Source organism: Myotis yumanensis, unplaced genomic scaffold, assembly GCF_028538775.1.
Source record: "Myotis yumanensis isolate MYYU_CA2020_CCGP unplaced genomic scaffold, mMyoYum1.0.hap1 SCAF_4, whole genome shotgun sequence".
NCBI lineage: Eukaryota > Metazoa > Chordata > Mammalia > Chiroptera > Vespertilionidae > Myotis > Myotis yumanensis.
In genome coordinates this window covers 91525222-91546792 of record NW_027223755.1, presented here as the reverse complement: position 1 = coordinate 91546792, position 21571 = coordinate 91525222, and the positions used below count along the sequence as shown (strand labels likewise).

The following is a 21571-nucleotide window of genomic DNA, read 5'->3' as shown; positions in this document are numbered from 1 at the left end:
CGGCTTAGCTGAAACACCAAAGATGTCTCACCAGAGCAAAGCAGAACAGACCAGCGCAGCACAAAGCAGACCTGCATGGAGCAGAGCAGGCCATTGAGGAGAAGAGCAGAGCTGTCTAGCCAGAGACAGGCCTGGCCCTGGGGCCGCCTCATAGTGGTGCTATTTTACAATTGAGCTCTTTTGCAATGAAGAAAGTTTCCATCTTCACTGCACCACAAATTGGGGATTCCTGTTGGTGTTGAATTGGCACCAATGACCATTCGTTGACATATGCAATGGGATATTACTCAGCAATGAAAATGAATGAAATCTTTTCATTTGCAACAACATGGATGGACCTAGGGGGGATCATGCTAAATGAAATAAGCCAGACAGAGAAAGACAAATACCATATGGCTTCATTTATGTGTGGCATCTGAAAACCAAAACCAAACAGGAACAAATAAATGAAGAAACAAAACAGAAACAAAGATATAGATATGAAGGAGTTCTATATCAAGTGACTGGCACATCATATATGCTTCACAAAATAATATTTCACCATCTTGTACCTTTCTGTGCTATTCTTCCTTGTGATATGCCTTGAAAGATGTTCTATCTATCTATCTATCTATCTATCATATTTATATTCGTCCTCTCAATTGGCAAGGGCAGGCTGTGCAGATTATAACCTTTCCTCCCAGAAGAGCCACGTTGGTCTGGTTTCTGATAGTCATTGTCTCCTGGACTGAGAAACCTGGAGCACCATCCCAGAGTTTGTAACTGAGCATTTTTACCTTAATGATCCTATCTGAATGGCATTCATTTCATTTCTCTGTTTGGTGACTAAGATATACCACGTAATAATGACACTTACACAGAGGTTACCTTGATATAAATCTGCCAGATGCTTCCAATTAGAATAACTGAATCTTAACTTTATTTGAAAAACTGTTGGTCAAATACATGAGGCCCCTCTTTTCTCTTAGGAAGGAGAGCATAAGGATGACATCAACTTTTTGTTTGCTGACTGAGGGTCTTGACAGAATGCAGCATCACAGGACAGCACGTTCTTATTAATCATATCTAAACTTCAGAATGAGCTGCAAGATTATAAGGAGGCAGGGAAAGTCTTCTTGTGGCTGTGGGTAGGAAGTACCTTTCTACACAGGTGAGGTGTGTCTAGAAGGGAAATAATCCTGTTAAGAACAAGACATGTTGGTCTTACTGAATTCCCTTTATGGTAATGACTGTGCAAAAGACATTTTATACATCTCTATATGCATCTATTCAAACATATTGATATCTATATCCTGCATATTCAAATCTATCTATCTATCTATCTATCTATCTATCTTTAGATTCCTTCTCTCAATTGGCTACGGTAGGATTTTCAGATTATAACCCTGATCTTATCCACTCTTCACTCACCTTATTGTTCTATTTTCTTGGATGCCAACCAGGTTTTCTCTCCATCTACACTTTTGTTTCTCCCCCATAGCTGGATATATTTGTGGAAAATTCACAGAGAAACTGAGTTGTGAGGTCCTGTTCAGGAAAATGAAATAACATTTTAAAAACCCAGTCACAAATGTCTGTTTAATAATTCTTGATCGCTGGCCTGAGACTGGTTTCAATATTTCTGAATATTCAATGCCTGGAAGCTAGCACAAAATGATGATCTAAAACTGCCAGAAATTTGCTTCCTGTGGTTCTGAATGTGAAAGCAGGAACTTTGGGGCAGCCTCCTTTCTTCCTTTGTGAGGGATCACTTTGGTGAGCCTTCTCCGTCATACCCACTTACATTAAGTAGCTAACCGCTGCCCTTGAGGTAGCTCAGGGCTTGGGAGAGTCATCCAAGAGCAAATACTTTATAATGGAATATTAAACATTCTGTTTAATAATATAAAAGGCTGTCCCAAGTGGTGAGGAACATCTATACAGATCTTTATTTTCTTTAATGAAGTGTTTAGCGTTTCCCCTGACCTGCCTGGAAATAGGATTTGTGCCTAGTGGGAGGGATCTGGGACTGAGGGAGCAAAGAGATGGGAGGAAGGGCTCCCACTGGCTGCTGGGCTGAGGAGGTCAACTCTGTAACTAGATAGACTGGTGTTTGGAATCTATTTCCAGGGGGAAAATGAGAGGGGAGGGACTTCCATTAAGACATTAGTTAATTAGCTTATGAATATCCTTGAGAATTCTGTATGCACTACTAAGGCAATTTGCTCTTTGAAATATCTACTGGAGCTCTGTAGAAAACCCAGGAGTATTGCCTTTTGTATCTGATACAATCCTTAGAGCCCCATGGGCAGCCTCTCCTTTGGTCAGTTCCAGATAACAATCACACTAGTCAGAAGTCTACCTTGCAAGTGACAGTAATCCCAAACCATACTAGCTTATTTAGAAAGGGACTTCCCTCTCCCCTCTGCTTCTTGCCCATTGTCCTTTATTTCTTCATAATGGAAAATGCTTTTGTCTATGTGGTAGATTCATACTCACTTGACTTCATGCCTTCTATCTCCTTGACACCAAAGGTTCCAAATAGAATAACTCAGGGAAGAACTCTGATTGGCCCAGCCTAGATCACACACTCACTTCTGGCCTAATCACTGTGAGAGGAAGGTGTTGTGATTGGTCTGATTTGGGTCATGGGCTCACTTCTATGGCCAAAAGGGTGAGGTACTGGCCTGATTTCCAACTGCCAGCTCTTACATCTCTGAGTAAGAGTTTCTCTGGCCACTAGAGCTCACTCTGCTCATGAACAAGGCAGGTTGCAAGGGCTGAGAAATAACTGTCTCCTGGTCCTCAACCAATGACTAATGGGAGTGAGTGGATAAATACTAAGGTGTTCCCTTCTCCTGGGGTGACAGGATTCTGAGACATGCACTCTGCACCAACATACCAGAATGCCAGAGTGGAATTAAACTCCAGTTCACCACAGTTGCTTCTTGCTTAGCATTGCACTCTCTAGCTGCTTCTTTCTCTTCCCTGTTCCCCACCCCTCCGCTTTACCAGCATTTCCTGAGATCATCTCCTGTTTATGCTTCTTGCACTTGAGTCCTTATCTCAGTGACTTCTTCTGGGGAAACCCAAACTAAGGCAGTTACCATGATTGGCAGCTCATCTAGTGACTCAAATGGGGATGAGGAAGTGCCAGAGGAAGTGGTGGCTCTGAACTCACATAAACAAAGCTGTCCACTAGAAAAATATGTCATGAGGAAAAGCACAGAATGAGAACTTACATAAGCCACTTACAACTGGACCAACATTTGGGCACAAAAACATGTCTGGACGGCCATGCCCAAGGAAAGCAGACAGACCGCCCCAGCAGGTTGCTCTGGAGAGAAAAATGTCAAAAGACCTTGGGGTCCAGGGTCCAATGAAAGTTGTATCTTATGCAATATCTTCTCCTCCATTAATTCATTAATCTTAAGCCTCTCCTGCCCCAGCTGAATCTTAGCCAAAAAGCTATCATGGAGAAGGATAGGGCTGCCTCCTCAGATGCTGGCCAGAGGCTGGGCACTTGGCTTATGTTTGATGACATTTCCATTAGACAGTTGGGCTTGTGTGATGGCCTGTGCATGGGCAGTGATAAAAATGCTCTCCTTATCTCTGTGTCTCAGCTGTGAAATCCCTGCCTCTTTCCATTTGGGTTTATTGGTTTCTAAAGCCCAGCTCTTCCATGCCTGCCATGGGTTGAATTGTCTAGAAGCAGCACTTAAGAGGGGTACAGGGCATGAGACTTGAGAGAGTGCCTGTCAGGTAACACACACACACACACACACACACCTCTAAGGTTGTGAGAAAAACAAAATGTTAAAGATAAAGGAGCCACACTTAAGAATCTCAGATAAAGTCTAAATCTGGGGTGTCAAACTTCAGCCCTTGAACCAAATCCAGCTACCGCCTATGTTTTTCAATAAAGTTTTATTGGCACAAAACCACACCCATCATTTACATAATGTTTATTCTGCTTTCTCGCTACAAGGGCAGAGTTGAGTAGTTACAACAGAGACTGGATGGCAAAGCCTACTTATTTACGATCCAGCTCTTTACAGAAAAAGTTGCCAACCCCTACTCTAAACTTGTCCCAACCCCTGGGAGCTCTGTGGTATCTATTGCTCCATAATTCATCCCCACCTGAGACAAAGGCTGGTCTTTGGATCTTAATGTCAGCTGGACATTGGTCGCTGGCCACCCCAGGTGGTGAGGGTGAGGTGCATTAAGCGCCCTAGAACTTGGGTGGTGGCTCCTATCAGCCTAGAGAGCAATTTTCCGGATACTTGGAGCAGCTGTGAGCTGTTAGCGGCTGACACAGCAGCTGGGAAATGGGTGCGTGTCTGGGAATCTTCAGGGCACCACCAGTAGCCCTGCCGTGTTTGTCTGGATCTGCACATGTGCTTCTTGAAGTTGGAGAGAACCTGTATTTCCTGCCTGAAATGGAGCCATAATTATGTCACCTAGACTCCTGTCTCCCATTTGACTCTTGCCTCTTGTTCATCCATCTCACTGCTCTCAGGGTGAGGAGGAAGCCCTTAACAAGGTTACTGGGTCCTGCCAGCCTCTCAGCCCCACCTGGTCCCAAGTCGCTCACACCCTGCTCTGCAGCCATGCCTGGCTAGTGGCCACGGAGCATTCTTTCAGTGTCTGAGAATGAATGCACTGTTCCCTCCAACTCAGGACTTTCATCCGTGCTGCTTCCTCTGCCTGGAACGCTCTCCCCAGCACCTTCTACCTCCCCACACTTGACTAACATCTAGATCTCCAAATCTCAACTCAGAGAACATTTCCTCAGAGAAACCTCTTGACTCTCCCCATGAATCTGATTTCACATAAGTAACCAGTACTCAGTTTGTGTGTCTTGACGTATTTTTTCTTTGCAAACCATAGCCCACAAAAATATGCATAGATTTTCTTTTATTCAACAAAAATGCAATGTTCTTTTTTAAAAATATTTTTTTATTGATTTCAGAGGGGAAGGGAGAGGGATAGAGAGATAGAAACATCAATGATTAGAGAAAATCGCTGATCAGCTGCCTCCTGCATGCCCCACACTGGGGATTGAGCCTGCAACCCAGGCATGTGCCCTGACTAGGAATTGGACTGTGACCTCCTGGTTCATAGGTTGATGCTCAACCACTGAACCACACCAGCTGGGCAAAAAAATGCTATATTCTTTTCTTTTCTTTTCCCTCTTAACAATATAAAACCATAAGAAACTATTCAGTTTAACATGGTTAACTGATTTTTAACTTATTGTTTTCTGGTGGATGAATGATATTCCATCATATGTATGTATATATTATGTACATAACATGGATGTACAATAATTTATTTAAGAACTTTGTGAGCATGGATTATGTTCTAGTTCCTAAGTTGGCTGGTGGGTGAATAACTTCCATATATGTGCATGTATATTTGCTATTTATCAATTACTACATGATTAAATTTAAATAGTGAATAGGAATGAGAGAATGAACATGTTCAAAATAACAAAGTAAAAGAAGTGAATGTTAAAATTAAAAAAATTATTTCCATATTGATAGGAGTTCAGATGGTTTCTCTATGAGTATGTGTGTTTTCACTTTACAAACAGCAGTGCAATGAACATCTCTCAACAAATACCCTTACATCCTGGTGCTTATATTTCCAAAGGCTCAGTCCCTAGAAGTGGAATTATTTGATCTACATGCACATGCACTCTAAATTCAGGACCCACTCCCAGATTCCTTTCTGCAAATGCAGCAAATCACACCAAATCCACCATCAGTTGATGAGACTGCCCAGTTTTCAGCTTCCTTGCCAGTATTGGTGTCTTTCAATGTTTGCCCATCTCTTGGCAAAGGAATGGCTTCTCATCATTGTTCAGACTTGCATTTCCTTGACTATTATGAAGTTGATCATCTTCTTATTCATATATTGTTTTGATAATAAAAGTAGTCCCTACAGGTCCTAGCCTAGTAGCTCAGTTGGTTAGAGCGTCGTACTGATATGCCAAGGTTGTGGGTTCGATCTCCAGTGAGGGCACATACAAGACGCAACCAATCAATGCATAAGTAAGTGGAACAACAAATCGATGTCTCCCTGTCTCTCTCTTCAACCCGGACCTCTCTCTCTCAAATCAATAAATTAAAAAATAGCCCCTACAATGATAGGACCTTGTGCTAATTTATGGTGGAGGTGGAGACTTTCTGGGCACATCCTTTGCCTTTATCATCTGTCCTCATCTGCTCTCCAGTGAAGACTGTTCCGTGGTTCCTGATGTGTCTGAACATCCGTTGCTGTTCTCTCATGTCCCCAAAGGGTAATGGTGGGGTTGGCAGAAGGACCTGCACTCTCTGTGACCATCTCCTTCTGTCTCTTCATTTCCAGACTCTACCCAGATGAACAACGCAGTGCCCACCTCCCCTTTGCTGCAGCAGATGGGCCATCCGCATTCGTACCCCAGCCTGGGCCAGATCTCCAACCCCTATGAACAGCAGCCTCCTGGCAAAGAGCTCAACAAGTATGCCTCCTTGAAGGCCGTCGGTAAGTGCTGTTTTGTTTCTCCTCTCCTCTTTCTTCTCTACTTTGCTGTTCCATCCAGATCTTTCCCTCTCTCTCCAACTTTTTTTCAACTCCTTTTTCCATTCTTCTAATCTCTCCCTTTCTTCATCCATCTATCTCTCAAAATCTCTCTCTTCTCTTTCTTCTCTTTTTCTATCATCTACTATCTATCTATCTATCATCTATCTATCTATCTATCTATCTATCATCATTTTACCTACCTATATATTCTGGATTTATCTACCTGGGATATAGTTTACTAAGGATCAGACCCCTCAGATGCTTTCTGTCTGACCCAGGTCAAGTCCGTCCTGGCTGTGTGGTGCAGGATGGGTGGGCAGCACATGTTGGGGCTGTTACCTGGGGAGGAGGATCCGTATGCTCATCAGGTCCCACTGACACCTCAGCCCCTTCTGCATCTACCATCTGCCCTGGTGAATCCTCAGGGAATCTAACATAGAATCCAGGACATGGAGTCTCTGAATGCCTTGCCCTTTAGTGGACAGTATTCATCTACACACATTCTATCTCTGAGAAGTGGGTGAACATCACGTTCCCATCCTAGGAAGCTTCTGCTCTTCAGGATGTAAGCATTTCCTGGGACAGGCAGCTTGGAGCTGCTACTAACTGAGTTCTTACCAAGTGCGAGATAGTGCACTGGGCCTTTTGACCCTGTCTCATTTCCTCACAGTGATCCAAAGAGGAAGGCCAGTTATGGTTCCAATTTTCTGATTAGGAAACTAAGACTCAAGGAGGCTAATTGAACTTGCCCCACATCAAGCAGCTGTGGGCGACAGAGCTGAGACTTGAACCTGTGTTTTTATTACTCTGGAGCCTATGCTCCTGCCACTATCCTCTCACAGCCCTTCAGTCCGTTCCCCAATCAAACATGAGGGAGTGTGACAGTGACCAAGGATCTTCAAGAATGTACTCATGACAGAGTCCTATTGGGTGACAGCAACAGCCACGGCTAAGTCAGACTTTGAGCAAACAGAAGACCCACCGACCACGTGCTTTCTTTTATTATCAGCTTCTCATCCTCTTTTCTTCTCCCACTGCCAAGGCACTCATTAGAGATGGAGTGGGAACGCTTGCTGATCAATTACAGTGTGAAATATCCTAATTCCATTATAGAACTCACACCAGAAACCCAAGCACAGACACTGTCACGTGTCTATCATGCTTATGGTTGCCATGGTCTACAAACATCGGACTCACAAAATGACCACATTGTTGCCCAGCAGACAGCCAGGCACATACTAGGAGCTTAGTAAGTGTTTGAGCCAGAACTCTATCTTTAGGAATTCTTGTTCCCTGATCTCCTAGGATTTCCAGATGGAACCCTGCAAAGATGGGTTGAGCCAAATTTATAATACCAAGGACGCGGGCTGTGCAGGCTGACACGGGCTTTTCTAAATCTGAAGTTTCATAAGACCTTACATACCAGTCCCCTATGCTTCATGTTTAATTTCTACACCCAACTGAACCCTCATCCACATCTCATGAGCACAGATTCCTCTATTCTATATTGTGTGTTTGCACAGCACCTACATCTTAAGCATGTTCAAATAGACTCAGATATCACTAGGAAGGGATGACGGCTGTTGCCTAAGAGAGGAAGAGTCAGGGCATCTGTGTCGATGTAACTGTGGAAGCCTTGTACATTATTTGATGGCTTGCCTCCCGTTCGGAGCCTTGCATTTAGGTCATAAATAGTGTCTGCTCTTAATATTTGATTCCTTTCTTGGCACACCAAAAAATCAGTCCAGATGCTTTATCTTTTGGAACTGGTCACATTACCCTAAACAACTCATTTGTTCAACTTAGGCTCAGCGTCTCATCCCCCCTCAAAACCCAGTAGCTCCTTGGGTAAATAATGGATACATATTACCACAGAGTTCCTTGATTTCGGAGTTCAGGATTTATGCATCGTGCAGAGAAAATGTCTGCAGTGCATTTGGAATTAAATCTGCAGTATGACAATTTATTTGACACTCTTTGAGTAGCCTTTCTTCCTCAAAGGAAGAACTCCTAAAATGTTTGTTGAATGAATGAATGAGCTTGTATTTGACGAGAATCAAAGAATAGCTTAGTAGGAAGAGAGCCACACCTCTATATCCTCTAAAACTTGTGAAGGATCTCATTTGGGGAATGCTCCCTAGTCCTGGATATGATTAATGGGCCCTCTTGCTTCTTCTCTGACTATTGTGGGGGTTTAAAGATAGTTTTGGGAATCTCTAGTGAGTGGAAGTCCACTGAGGAGCTGACTGAGGGACTGCCTGACTCAATGGGTTACCAGGAGTCCAGGATCTGCCTACACAAATGACATGCAAATCCCATAATAAACATTATTTCAAGGGTTCTTTATTAAGTCATAATGTGACCATGGTGTGAATGATGGGATACATTTCATTATTGAAATCATTACTACCCAGGCGAGAAGTCGTTTAAAAAATGTTTTGCTGTTAAAAGCTCAGCAACCTCTGATAACCAGACTTATTTTATAAAAATGTCAATTCAGTAAATAACAGGAGACTTGGACAGATTTTAGGGTGAACTGCCAAGTTTAAAAATACCGCTGAAAAATAAATTTCTCCTGGTGGCTTTAATATCCAGAACATCAGGTGGGTTAGGTGGTCACTGAAACCCTTCGACCCAAGTTCCTGTATTTGAAAAATGAGGAGGCTGAGTTATATGGTCTCCAAGCACCGCTCTAATTTTAAAATTAGAAAGTTAAACAATCTCACTCATTCTAGTTATTACAATATCTAGTTATTACAGTATGGGCCATTAAATTGTCCCATTCATTCAATTCCAACTCTGGGGAGAAGAGGGTAGTAATTGTTGGTTGTTCCTTTTAATTTAATTTTTTTGGTTTGCTTGTTGAAACACACTCACTCATGTTTAAAGAGAGCTCTTTTCTCTCTGTAATTCAGGAATTATAACATTTGCTTTTATATAGCATGTGACTACAGAAGCATCTCTGTTCCCAAGGGATTCACTGCCCAGTTATCGGTAAAGATTACCACATGTTAGGGAAATGTCAGAGGCTAACCCTCATCAGACTCTGTACAAGAATGAGGGATGGAATTGACTTATCATATGTTCATTCATTCACTCATTCATTCCATCAATCATCCATTTATTCATTCCCCAAACATTTAATCTGACATCCCTTTTTTATAGGTTTCATTGAGGCATGAACCAAGTCTGCCCCATGCATCAGTGTATCCCCGGCATCTGGCACCATGTGGGGAATTTGATAAGTGATCCTGCAATATATTTGTAGAACTGGTGAATAATACCATGTAATCCCACATCAAGTCAGGAGCAGGAGGTGATCAGCAAGATGGCAGAATGGCATCTGCAGCATGGCCTCTGCAAGTGGTCAGGACTGAGTTTAAGATCTAGTTCAGACATTTACAAGTAATTGAAGAAATTACTTAACCTCCTCAGGTCTCAGTTTCCCCATCTGTAAAGTGGAGATTAAAAATGTACAGCTAATGGTTAGGTGGAAAGATTTAAGGATACAGTGCATGGAAAGTGCTTGACCTGGTCTATAGTCAGGCCTCAGTATATTCTGCCACGCATTTAAGAGTTGTTTGTTGCTCATATTTTTCCCTGAATCTCCAAGGTACACTGGTGCCTTGATTAACACACAATTGCCCAGCTTGCACTTTGAAGGAAGTAGATAGATCCATATCCTTTCCTTTAGTTGGATGGGAAAGACGTGCCTGAAAGCTAACTCACTTCGGGAATTTCATAAAACAAATAAGCAAGTAAGCAAACAGCAGATGACTTTTCAGAGGACCAGTAAAGAGGCAGCCCAAACCTCTTTGCCCGCCCCTTCTGTCTCCTGGACAGTGAAGACCCATGCTCAGGTGAAGGGCGACAGTCTATCAGAGAAGGATTCTATTTCACTCAAGTAATCCTCTTACTAAGTCAGGAATGTGGGTCCAAGCATTTTAGAAATGTTTCCCCCAAGATGGAAGTCAAGAGGTGTGTCTGATGATACACTGAGCCAAAATGTTGCCTAAAAATCTAGGTAAGCACCCAAGTTCTCTGACCTGAGCCACCAGTGTGAGGGGTGGTTACAATGTGAAGACCCATTTTATGGTTCCTCATAGGTCAGTCCTTATAAGACGGAGGGGTTTGTCAAAATATCCCCAAGCATCACCTGATAGTTCAGAGAAGGGTGAATCCTGCCTCCTGAACTAGAAAAGGCCCACCCTTTTCTGCAATTCCTGGTGGATTTTGCCAACAGAAGATTGCCCCCACATTGGCATTTATCTCCCATAGGCCCCAAGTCTAGTGTCTCCTCTCGGTGTCTGAGACTTTAAATCCTCAGCCACCAAAGGTTCCCAAGCACGTGCCCTTTAGATGCTTCAGTGCAACTTTGGTTGCCTAGTGAGAGAGACAGGATGTACCAGCGTGACTGATAGAATGCTGTGCGTGGTGCCTTTGTTTTTAATTCAAAATTTTAATAAGAAAATATTTTCTCCATTGCTGTTTGACAAGATGATGGACTATTTTTGCTGGAACCGTGTTACATTTTCCAATAGCACTTCTTAAAGCCACAGTAACAATGCATTTAGACATGTGGAAATTGCTTTTTCACTTTTTTTTTTTTGGTGTGAAAACCCTAAATGATACATACAGGCCTCACCCATGAAATGACCTCTGTTAGTTTATTATTTTGTTTAAAGTTAGGGCAGAAAGGGAGGTGGTATCTTTGGACGCCCAAACAGTACACCTCTGTGTTGTTCCAGTGTTTTACAGATGGGGAAAGTGTGGCTCTGTATAGTTAAGTGATTTTCCCGAAGTCACACTTTTGTAGATGACAGAGATAAGAGTCATATTTAGGATTTCCTGATGCAGAATCCTATGTTCTTTCCACAAAACGACGCTGTCATCCAGAGAGCAATTTCTGGCATCAGAAGGATATAACCAGCCAAAAAAAAAAAAAAGGTGGAGGAGGTCCATTCTCCTCTTTTTGTAGGGGGAGACTGAGTAAAGTGTTAATTGTTTTTCATTGTTTGAAGGCAAAAATTGCCCCGTGATGCTGAGTATAATTGAAATATATTTAATGTATATTATAGTTGAAGTACAATTTACACATAATTAAATACACAGATCATAATTTTACAATAGTGTGATTATTAAAATATACACATACTAGGGTAACCAACATCCCAGTAAAGATAAGAAATATTTTCATCTCCCAGAAAGCTCCCTCATGTCCTCTTCTTCTCAATGCCTTAGGTCCACCCCTTTTTAATAAGAATTTAATTTTTCACCCAAAATGCTTATCTAAGGTCCACTAGTGCCAAGTGCATAGTGAAAGCTTACCTCTATGTTTTGATAGCCCACGTGCCCTCTGAGTCAGTGTCCTTATTATCAATGGATTTTATGAAACAAAATTTGTCGGAGCGAAGCCCTTTCTTGGGTAGCGGGAACAGAGGTGACCACAGCATGGTTCCTGTCTTCAATGCAAACAGTGATGGCTTTGACTGGGGGTGACAGGCTTTCCTTGAGGCCAGTGACTCAGTGACTTGGTCAGACTTGTGTCCACCCTCAGAGGACGCCTGGGCCAAGTAACTGTTTCCAAGTGTCAAAGACCCCGGCTCAGAGGAAGAAGAAACAGGAAGTCATCCTGGGCGGGTTCCACTTAATTTTAACTTGTTACTCTTCTCCTGTCACTCCATTTCCCCTCTGTTGTGAGTGATGAGGGTGTAGAATTCAGATCCACAGGGGGAATGTGGCAATTTGAGTGTCCTTTGGAACGCCTGTGAGGCCAACCGGAACTGTTTAAGTGGGGACAGATTTGTGCTCTGTAATCATTCAGATCACAGACTGTTCCCTGCGTCTCCTCTCAGCTGGCAGTCTGACGTGTCTCTGGAAACTTTAGAGAAATGTTGAGAACTTGGTCTTTCCTGGTTGATTCCTAAGAAAGAGAAGCTGGTGGTGCACACTGATTGGTCAGACCTGTAGCCAATGGGCAGAGGCTGCTGCAAAGACACGTGGGCAGGTTTGCCCCGCTTTGAGTAAAACCCAATCTTACAGAGAAAGCCTACCAAGGACAGGCATAGGGTGTGTAGCCAGAGCCATCTTTTACTTTATGAAAGGGGTCCCCCTGGAGTTCTGCTAATAATGTGAGAGTCCCCCAGCGCTCATTCGGAACCTCTGAAATGGAATTCAATTTGGAGAAATTGATTTATAATCAAAATTCTGGGCATTATGGAATTCTCAGCTCACCAGCTTAGCTTTTAAGGGAATTTCCATACCTTAGGAAAAGTGACTCCTTGGAGAAACTTGAATTCATTCATTCATTCATTCATTCAACAATATTTTTTCAAACACAGCTGCAGCCAGCAGGGTCTGCCCCTACCTGGAATCTGATGCTAATAATGCGATACCTTTTTCAGGAGGGGGATTGCTGTAAACCAGGATCAAAATGTATCCCTTGTCAGCACAGTGTTGTCATCATTAACCAAAGTCACCTCATCTAAACAGATTTTTCTCTGTATTTTAGAGGGTTGAGATTTAGAGCTGCTCACTGTCTAAGAATTCTCTCTCCCTTTACGTTACTGAAAATATCTAGGCTTTTTGCAGGGGGCTTCTTTTGATCCTCTGTGGGCTTTGTCTTGAAACTGCTTCAAGGCCCTGTAGAAAGAGATGCCCACATAACTTCATTTGCACATTTGGTCCTTCGCCCTATTCCCTGTGTCCCCTGAGGCCTGTCCCTCTTGGAGGCTCCAGCTGGGGCCGCCAGCAGCACCTGGATGTGAAGACACAGCGAAACCGAAGCAAGAAACAGATCAGCATCTCTCCATTGTTATTTTTTAGGAAGTTCTGATGGTGACTGGGCAGTGGCGACACTTAAGTCACCAAAAGGTACCGAATGGTGTTCTGTAGCTTGTTTGTACAGGTGTTGTCAGACTTGACATTAATCAGTGAAGGCACAGAGAGTCCTAGTGTCTATGTATGACTCAATGCAAACGTGTGTCTGTGTTGGGTGGACCTGCAAGTCCATCTAAGCGTCTAGGTTCTAGTGTATAGATGTTGTGTGTGTGTGTGTGTGTGTGTGTGTGTGTGTGTGTGTGAGCCGAGCCCGGGCCCATTGTTGAAGAATTACTACTTCTCGCTTTCCAATCTGAAGGAAAATGTCACTCCCAGAAACCATCCCAGATAAGACCTCTGGGAAATGCTGCTTTGTCTCAGACAACATGGCAAAACACAAGGTAAATTAATGCAGGAAAAAACACAACTTCCGAGGGGGAGATAAACAGATAGATAAACAGAGAGAAAACATTCCCAGGATCCTTGGGAATGATTAGGCTTTTAGGGAACAGAACGCTATTTTCAACTTTCCTGAGGTAGCATCAAAAGTTAAGGAGTTGGTCTACTTCAGTGATTCCCAAAGTGGGCGCTGCAGCGATCCAGGGGGGCGGTGATGGCCACAGGTGCATTTGGGGGCGATGAGTAACTGCTATTAAAATTAAAAAAAAATTAATTTCCAGGGGCTGAGTAATATTTTTTCTGGAAAGGGGGCGGTAGGCCAAATAAGTTTGGGAACCACTGCTCTACGTGAAACTAGCTGGGTGAGCAGGAGGTGGATAGAGCTTGTTACCTCCTTCCTATGTGCCACGCAGCGTGCTTTGTTATCATTTAATCCTCCCGTGTCCCAGCGGGGCAGGTGTTGTCAATCCCCTTTAGAGGAGATTGGCTTGCCTACAGTCGCAGGGCTGCTAAGTGGTAGAGCTGTGATTTACACCCGTGTCTCTCTGACTGTAATGCCTAAGTTATTTCCCATGGTGTGATGGGAGCAGCTCTTTTCAGAACAGACTGGAAACTTGGTTCTCTTCTTTCTTCACTCCGGTGCTTTGTTGGATCGGTGGTGGGGAGAATGTAGGTGATCCAAAGAGGTTGAGGTAGAACTCTTTCATGACCTTGAACAGGGGGAAATTTGAAGACATAGCAGGACTTTAGGCAGGATCCTAGCACCACCAGTTTTGCATCCTCAAAAGCTAGATCTGGTTTCCAAGAGGAGACTGGATTAGGAGAGAGTGGACTGGCATTGGTGACACCCACTGGGAAGCGCCTGCCATCACCCAGGTGGGCGGTAACCTGAACTGGGGCTGGTAGAGGAAGGAGAGAAGAAAAAGGGGGTAGAAGAGTAATTAAGAAACTGGAATACAGTGAATGAGTGCATGTGAGTGGGAAGGAGGGAGTCGTGGGCCCACCAGTGGTTCTCATATTTGAACCATTTGAGTGCATGCACGTCAGCATACCCTGAAGGGTTGTTAAAATCCAGATTCCTGGGCCCCACCAGAGATTCCTATTCACCAGCCTTGGGTGGGTTGAATCGCTAACAGATTCTAAGGTGATGTTGATGCTGCTGGTCCGGGGACCACACTTTGAAAATCACTGCGATTGGAAACGACACTTTGGTTAGGTTTCCAGGGATCCTGTGGGCTGAGGGTTCTGAAGAGAGGAGCTTGACCAGGGTCCCAGAGGCTCAGAAACAACCTGAGCTCTGGGGGAGGGGGGCGAGAGGGGCTGCACTGCATGCCCTTATTAGGAGCCAGAGCTTTAGATCCTCGTGTCTAATGAGAATCCCTTGGCGACTCAGTTGTTGCCTTGAAAGAGGCAGATTTTCGGGTCTTGCGTTAGATAATGACTAGTCACATGTCAACATCCATTTTTAGAAATGCAAACAATTTGGAACATGACAGACCTACTAATTTGAGGCATAAACTTTTTTCCTCCCCTGTGAAAAACAAAGCCATTATGAGTCCCGTGACAGCATCAGGAGGCAGTCAGCATCCCTGTCCGTATTATCAGCCTGTTGTCTGATGCATTTAGAAAATAGTTCAAGCTGGGTCAAAAACAAGGCTTGGAAGCTGTTTTTCTATGCCAACCGGGCTAATTTCACCTGTCCTGCTAAATGCATCTTTTTTTTATCCTGGCCTATCTAGGGAAGAGAGAAGGGGGCCCAGAGAGGGCCAGGTCGAGTTCCCCGGCGGTCACTGATCTTCCTCTAGCATGTAGACTCAGAATCTCAAGTCACCATGAGGCGTAATAACAAGATTGAGGAGTTTGTTGGCTCCCACACTTGCCACCTTCTTGAAAGGAAGACATAAGCGGGGAGTGATGGGCTTAACCTCAGCCATGCCTGGGTTTCAAGTGTGGCCCCTTTCTTTGGTATTCTTGTTACCTTCAGAAAGTCACTCAACCAATCTGAGCCCCTGTTTTTTGTAAGAATGAGATGAGACATTGTGTACAACACATGTCACAGGGTCTGGCATGTGGGAAGTCTATATGCATGAGGGCCATGACTGGTATCATTACTGTTACTATTAGGTGAACTAATGAAAGGTTCTGAAAAATCCTGTGTCATAAACACACCAAATTTTATAAACCACCGTTTTCTGACCAATTTCGACGTCTGACCTCTTCTCTTCAGGAAAATCAGTTAGTATTTTACCATCCAATGGCAGGAATGTTGCTAGCGACCCACTGTGGGGACATAGGGAATGAGCCAATAAGAAGGCAGAGGGGTGAGTGTCACCTGGGGAGGCTGGATAAGGAAGGGGTAGCTGTGAAGGAGAAAGGACAAGATCCCATATTGACTGTAAGTCACTTTGGAGGGGAATCGTATCTGCCAGCATAGGAAATGATAACAGCATACCAGTGTGCACTATTCACTTATCGCTACTTAAGGTCTCCCATGCAGGTCGCCCCCTAGTGGTCCTGCTATTGATCCACCCATGCCCAACCCTGGGAAGTCTTGGCATATTCTTTTAAAATCCAGGACAGAAGACACCACCACCTCAAGCCCAGGGGACTCTACTAATCACAATAGACAGGAATGTCTTTTGAAATCTGTTTATTTTGCAAAACGAATCCTCGAACCTGACACTGAACTTGGGGAAAACTGCCAGCACAGTACTGTGATTTGATCGCTCTGGCTCTGATTAGAATCAGGCTGTGTGCTCTTGTGCAAGCCATTCACATACCCAGAACATCCATTTCTACCATTTCCAAAGCAGAGGCGATGATAATATCCACCCTCCATCGGGGTTGGGAGTGTAATTTTATGAGACAATGCAAGTAATACACTTTGATGAAGACAATGGCGAAAATACATTTCACTCAACCTTTCTGCTTTTACGGATGAAGGAACTGACATAAATGCGATAAATGATGTTGCTCAAAGTTACACAGGAAAATTTCATCACACCCAGGACCAGGACTCAGACTTCAAAGAATGGCTTAAAGACTTGATCCAAAATTACTGGAGATGCTGGTTAGAAGTGCGAATCTTATACTTGGATGAGGGGGCCTCCACATTTTTCATTCACTTTTTAAAGTACACCTTCTAGATAATTCTATGTACACTGAAGTTTGGACCTACTTTTTCTAAGACCCAATCATAGATGCAAACACAATTTTCCCTCAAACACCATTTTTTTCACATGCCAGCCCTCCTCCAAACATGATTACTTATGTTCTTCGCTGAAGTAAAACTGTTTTCTTAGTTGGAGTTTGAGCTGGAAGGTAAGGATGCTGGAGATGGACAGTCTTGGGTTAGCTGTCCTGCTCTGCTACTTATCAGCTGTGACAGAATAATTTGGCAGCCAAGTTACTTTATATCTCTGGGCCTTCGTTCTCATCTGTCACAGGGAAAAAATGATACTGCCTTGCCACCTATCTTAAGAGGGTTTAAGTGAGATAATGTTGGTGAAATGGCTAAAGCAATGTCTAGAACATAGTAGGTACTCAATAAATCTTAGTTATTTCCTTTTTTCCCAAGAAAACTGGTATCGCTTAGTGATAAATGTGCATCCAAGAGATGCCAGAGAAGGCGCAAGGCAGAGAGAATGTGTAATTTGGGCTTCAGTTCTGCTGGAGTGCACACCTCTTGGGGGAAGAACTCACCTGAAAGCTGCCGTAAAACATCACTTCATGAAATTCAGGCTTTTGAAATTTTCTGATTTGGATTATTGGCTTTCTCGTCAGCAGTAGGGTACAGAGGGGGTGGAGGATAGGAAAGTGATTTTCTTTTTTATTAAATAAAAATCAAATCCCACCAGCTCCTGAGTTTGGCCTCTTCTGAAAAGCACACAGCAAGCACTGGAGTTTTGATGAGCTTCCTTGGGAACCTATAGGGGATGAAATGAGTCAGTGGAGGAGATTCTCTGCTTTGCAGAAAATTCCATTGCAGCAAGATTGCAACAAGCATTTGAGTAGTTTGAAAGTCTGTCTCTCTGAGGCTAAGCCAACCAGATCATGTCATTTCAAACTTCCCCAGCACCTTGCATGGTGCCCACAGCACACAGAAGATGCTCAGTGTACACTTTATTAGTAAATTATTAAGTGAAGCTGGGCATCCTGTTGTCTTTTATGAATAGGTGCTGGGATATAGCAGAAAAATCAACCAGATAGAAGTCAGGAGAACTGTATTATAGACTCAGGGCTGCTTCTACCCAGTTGGGTGTCCTTGAACTCAGAACTTCAGTTGCCTCTACTATAAAATGGAAAGTTTGGATCACTGATCTCATTAACCCTCTTTATGTCTGAGTAAAAATACTGAGCTTTGCTTTGATTGGTTTGCCTTATCATGTGCCTATCTCTGAACAAATTGTTATGGTAAGAACAATGAGATGATTTTTTTTATAGTCACTGGGTAATACTTAGGGGGTAGGGGAGTAGAGAGGTATATCATCCAGACCACATGGACTATGAATAGAGGAGAGGTGGATCCTCCCTGAAAACTGGGGCTTTTCCTGGAAGTAGGGTGAATGAATGACTGATATTTGTATCAGTTATCTAATGCCACAATAGTGTTGTGTAACAAATGACCTCAAATCTCATGCCTTAAAAATTATTTAGTTCAGCATTTATTGAGATCAAGAGTCTATGTGCCAGGGATTTATGCTGATGTGGGAGGTTCTTTTGGTCTCAGGTGAGTTTGCCCATGTATCTGAGAGTTGGTTAGGTGTTGGCTGATCTAGACTGGTTTTAGCAGGAATGACTGGGATGGCTTAACTCTGGTTCAGGAGGCTTTTATCCTCAGAGAATGTAGCCTAAACATGTTTAATGATGTTGGCAGAGGTGCAATAGAGCAACCCAAAACCAGGAAGCACCTTTTCAAACATCAGTTTATGTCATGTCTGCTTACATTCATTAGTCACATGGATGAATTCAGAATCCAGTGGTGGGGAAACAAGATCCTCTTTTTTGGGGGTGAGTTTCAAAGTCACATAAAAAGAGTGTGGATACAGGGAAGGGTGAAGACTTGAAGTTATCCATGCATTAACCTAACATAGGGTTCTAAATCTTAAAATCATCTACCTAGAGCCAGTCTTTTGCTACAGCAAATTGGAAGGAGGTACATAGGATTTCGCATAGTTAACCTTTATTTGCTTCATTTGAAAACCCACCAATTGGATAAAATTTTACCAGCTGGGAAAATGATCAGAAGGCAAACCATACAGTGAATCTATGGAACAGCAATGCAGGATGCATGCAAAGGCAGTGAATGAGCACATGGTGTCCATCTGGAGCCTTCTGTATGGAGGGCTCTGTGGTCAGCCTTGGCGAAAGCATGAGATCATCCACCTTGTTCAACAGCCTCTCAGGAAGTGGTGACGGCATAGCAGACGGCCTAAGAGAAGAGACACAGGGCTTGAAGTTTCAGATGCCTGTCAGCAGCAAGGCATTGACAGAGGGCTCCCTGCAGCCACAACAGAAGGGCTCACGGGGCAGCCTGGACAGCTTCGGTACAAGGCTCCAGCAGGCGCTGTTTCAGAATCCTCTCCAGCAAAGGCAGCAACACCTCCTGTTGGGAGCCCTCAGGGTTATGACCAACAATGGGCGAGGCTCCTGGATTCCTCTCATCAGTTTTCTCTCTTAGACGTGGCTGCAGGGAAGTTATGGGGCCCAGTGGAAAGAACTCAAAGCCCTGAGTTCCATTAGGACCTGGTTCAAATGTCATTTTCCCCATGTGTGTCTCTGCAGCAAGGCCCAGGACCAGATAAAATGGGGCTAATTCGCCATAAAGATGAATCTTTGTGTCTCCTCCCCAGGCCTCTCTTGCCTGGGAAGCTAGGCTTCGTTTCTGCCTTTCTTGTTTCTGCCTGCTGAGACAGCCTTAGGAACCGCATGGCTTTATAGAATGTATTTCAAAAGGAATGAGAAATACCGGGGCATTTCTTTTAACAACATGAACTGTCCTCCCTTTTACTTTTTAATTTAGCTTGTGAAGGAGAAAAAAAAAACATTGAGACCCAGAAAATATTCCCATATAAGTAAAAAGTAAATACTGTCCAACTGTCCCAAAAGGCCCCACAAATACAGTGTCTTAAACGAAAGGAGTCTATTTCTCTCTCGTGTAGTAACCTCCAGGGTCCAGGTTGGTGGGGCAGTTCTGCTCCATGTCATCACTCAGGGAACCAGGTTCCTTCAACACTGTGGCTCTACCTCCCTCTACCATATTATCCTCTTCTGCATTGTTATAGTTGGTTGTTGGTATAGCCTGTGGAAAGGGGAAAGAGACCATCTAAGGCAGCCAGTTTTCTTTTAAACAAGTAAGGTGAGGTGAAAATTGGATGCATCAGTTTTGCTAACATTCCATTGGTGAGAGGTTAGCCACCTGGCCAAATTTAGCTTCCAAAAAACAACATGGTTTTGATCTATATGAGTAAATTGAAAGAAAATCATGTATAAATCCCATGCAGTTCAAATCCATGTTGTTCAGGGTCGACTGTATACATTTATTATTATTTATATATATTATATTCATATATGTCATAAATATAGGAGATATGTGCTATTGGTTTGGTTGAACCAATATTTCAAAATAAATATCTTTTATGCATGTATATATATCCTATTACTCATCTACATGAATATTCATATGGGATATATCTATATTTTACATATATGCATAAAAGGAGGTTTATTATAAGGAATTGGTTCATGCAATTATGGAAGCTGAGAAAGTCATCTATTGTCTGCTAGTTAGAAACCCAGGAAAACTGGTGGTGCAATTCTAGTCTGAGTCTGAAGACCTAAGAACCAGGGGAGCTGCTGGTATAAATCCCAATTCAACAGGCAGGAGAAGACCAACATCCCAGCTCAAACAGGCAGGCGGGAGGGGCATGCTTCCTCCTTCCTCTGCTTTTTATCCCACTCAGGCTGTCAAAGGATTAGATGGTGCCCACCTACATTGGGGAGAGTACTCTACTGAGGCTACCAATTCAAATACTAATCTCACCCAGAAATACCTTCACAGACACACTGAGAAATAATGTGTAATCTGGACAATACATGGACCAGTCAAGTGGTCACATAAAATTAGATGTCACAGGCTAGATCAGTGATGGCAAACCTTTTGAGCTCGGCGTGTCAGCATTTTGAAAAACCCTAACTTAGCTCTGGTGCCGTGTCACATATAGAAATGTTTTGATATTTTCAATCATAGTAAAACAAAGATTTATATTTTTGATATTTATTTTATATATTTAAATGCCATTTAACAAAGAAAAATCAACCAAAAAAATGAGTTCCTGTGTCACCTCTGACACGCTTGTCATAGGTTCGCCACCACTGGGCTAGATGATCAGAAGATGAAGCATCCTGCCCATTTCTAATGTTTTAGAGAATGGCATTGCAACTGAAATACATCTGGTGCTTTCCTTCCTTCATCAGATGCAGATTATTGTACCCCTACTCTGTGCCAGGCACTGGGTTAGGTGTTGAGGATACAGTAGTGAGCAGAGAAGATATGATCTCTACCCTCATTGGAGCTTATATTCTAGTCAAGGGAGACAGACAATACACAAGTAACTAAGAAAGATAATTTCATATAATGATACAGGTTAAGAACATATTAAAATAGAGAGAGGTGATAAGAGCAACTGGAGGTGGGGTTCTCTGTTTTGATTGGGTCAGCAGGAGGAATTTTCTGAGGAAGTGACTTTTGATCAGAGAACCAAATGACAAGATGGATTCAGATATACAAACAGAAAGAAGAGCATTC

The 21571-nt window shown here is 43.2% G+C and overlaps 1 protein-coding gene across 2 annotated transcripts in view; it reads left to right on the top strand.

Moving 5' to 3' along the window:
* The window catches only part of SHISA9 (shisa family member 9), a 286934-nt gene that overhangs the window by 253408 nt on the left and 11955 nt on the right, over positions 1-21571 (top strand). The window contains exons 3-4 of one of the 2 annotated variants that reach the window (XM_070412955.1): positions 6352-6507; positions 13372-13419. In XM_070412955.1, coding sequence (XP_070269056.1) covers positions 6352-6507; positions 13372-13419 — 204 coding nt within the window. The remainder of the gene's footprint in view (positions 1-6351; positions 6508-13371; positions 13420-21571) is intronic. The other variant, XM_070412956.1, reaches the window with a different exon arrangement.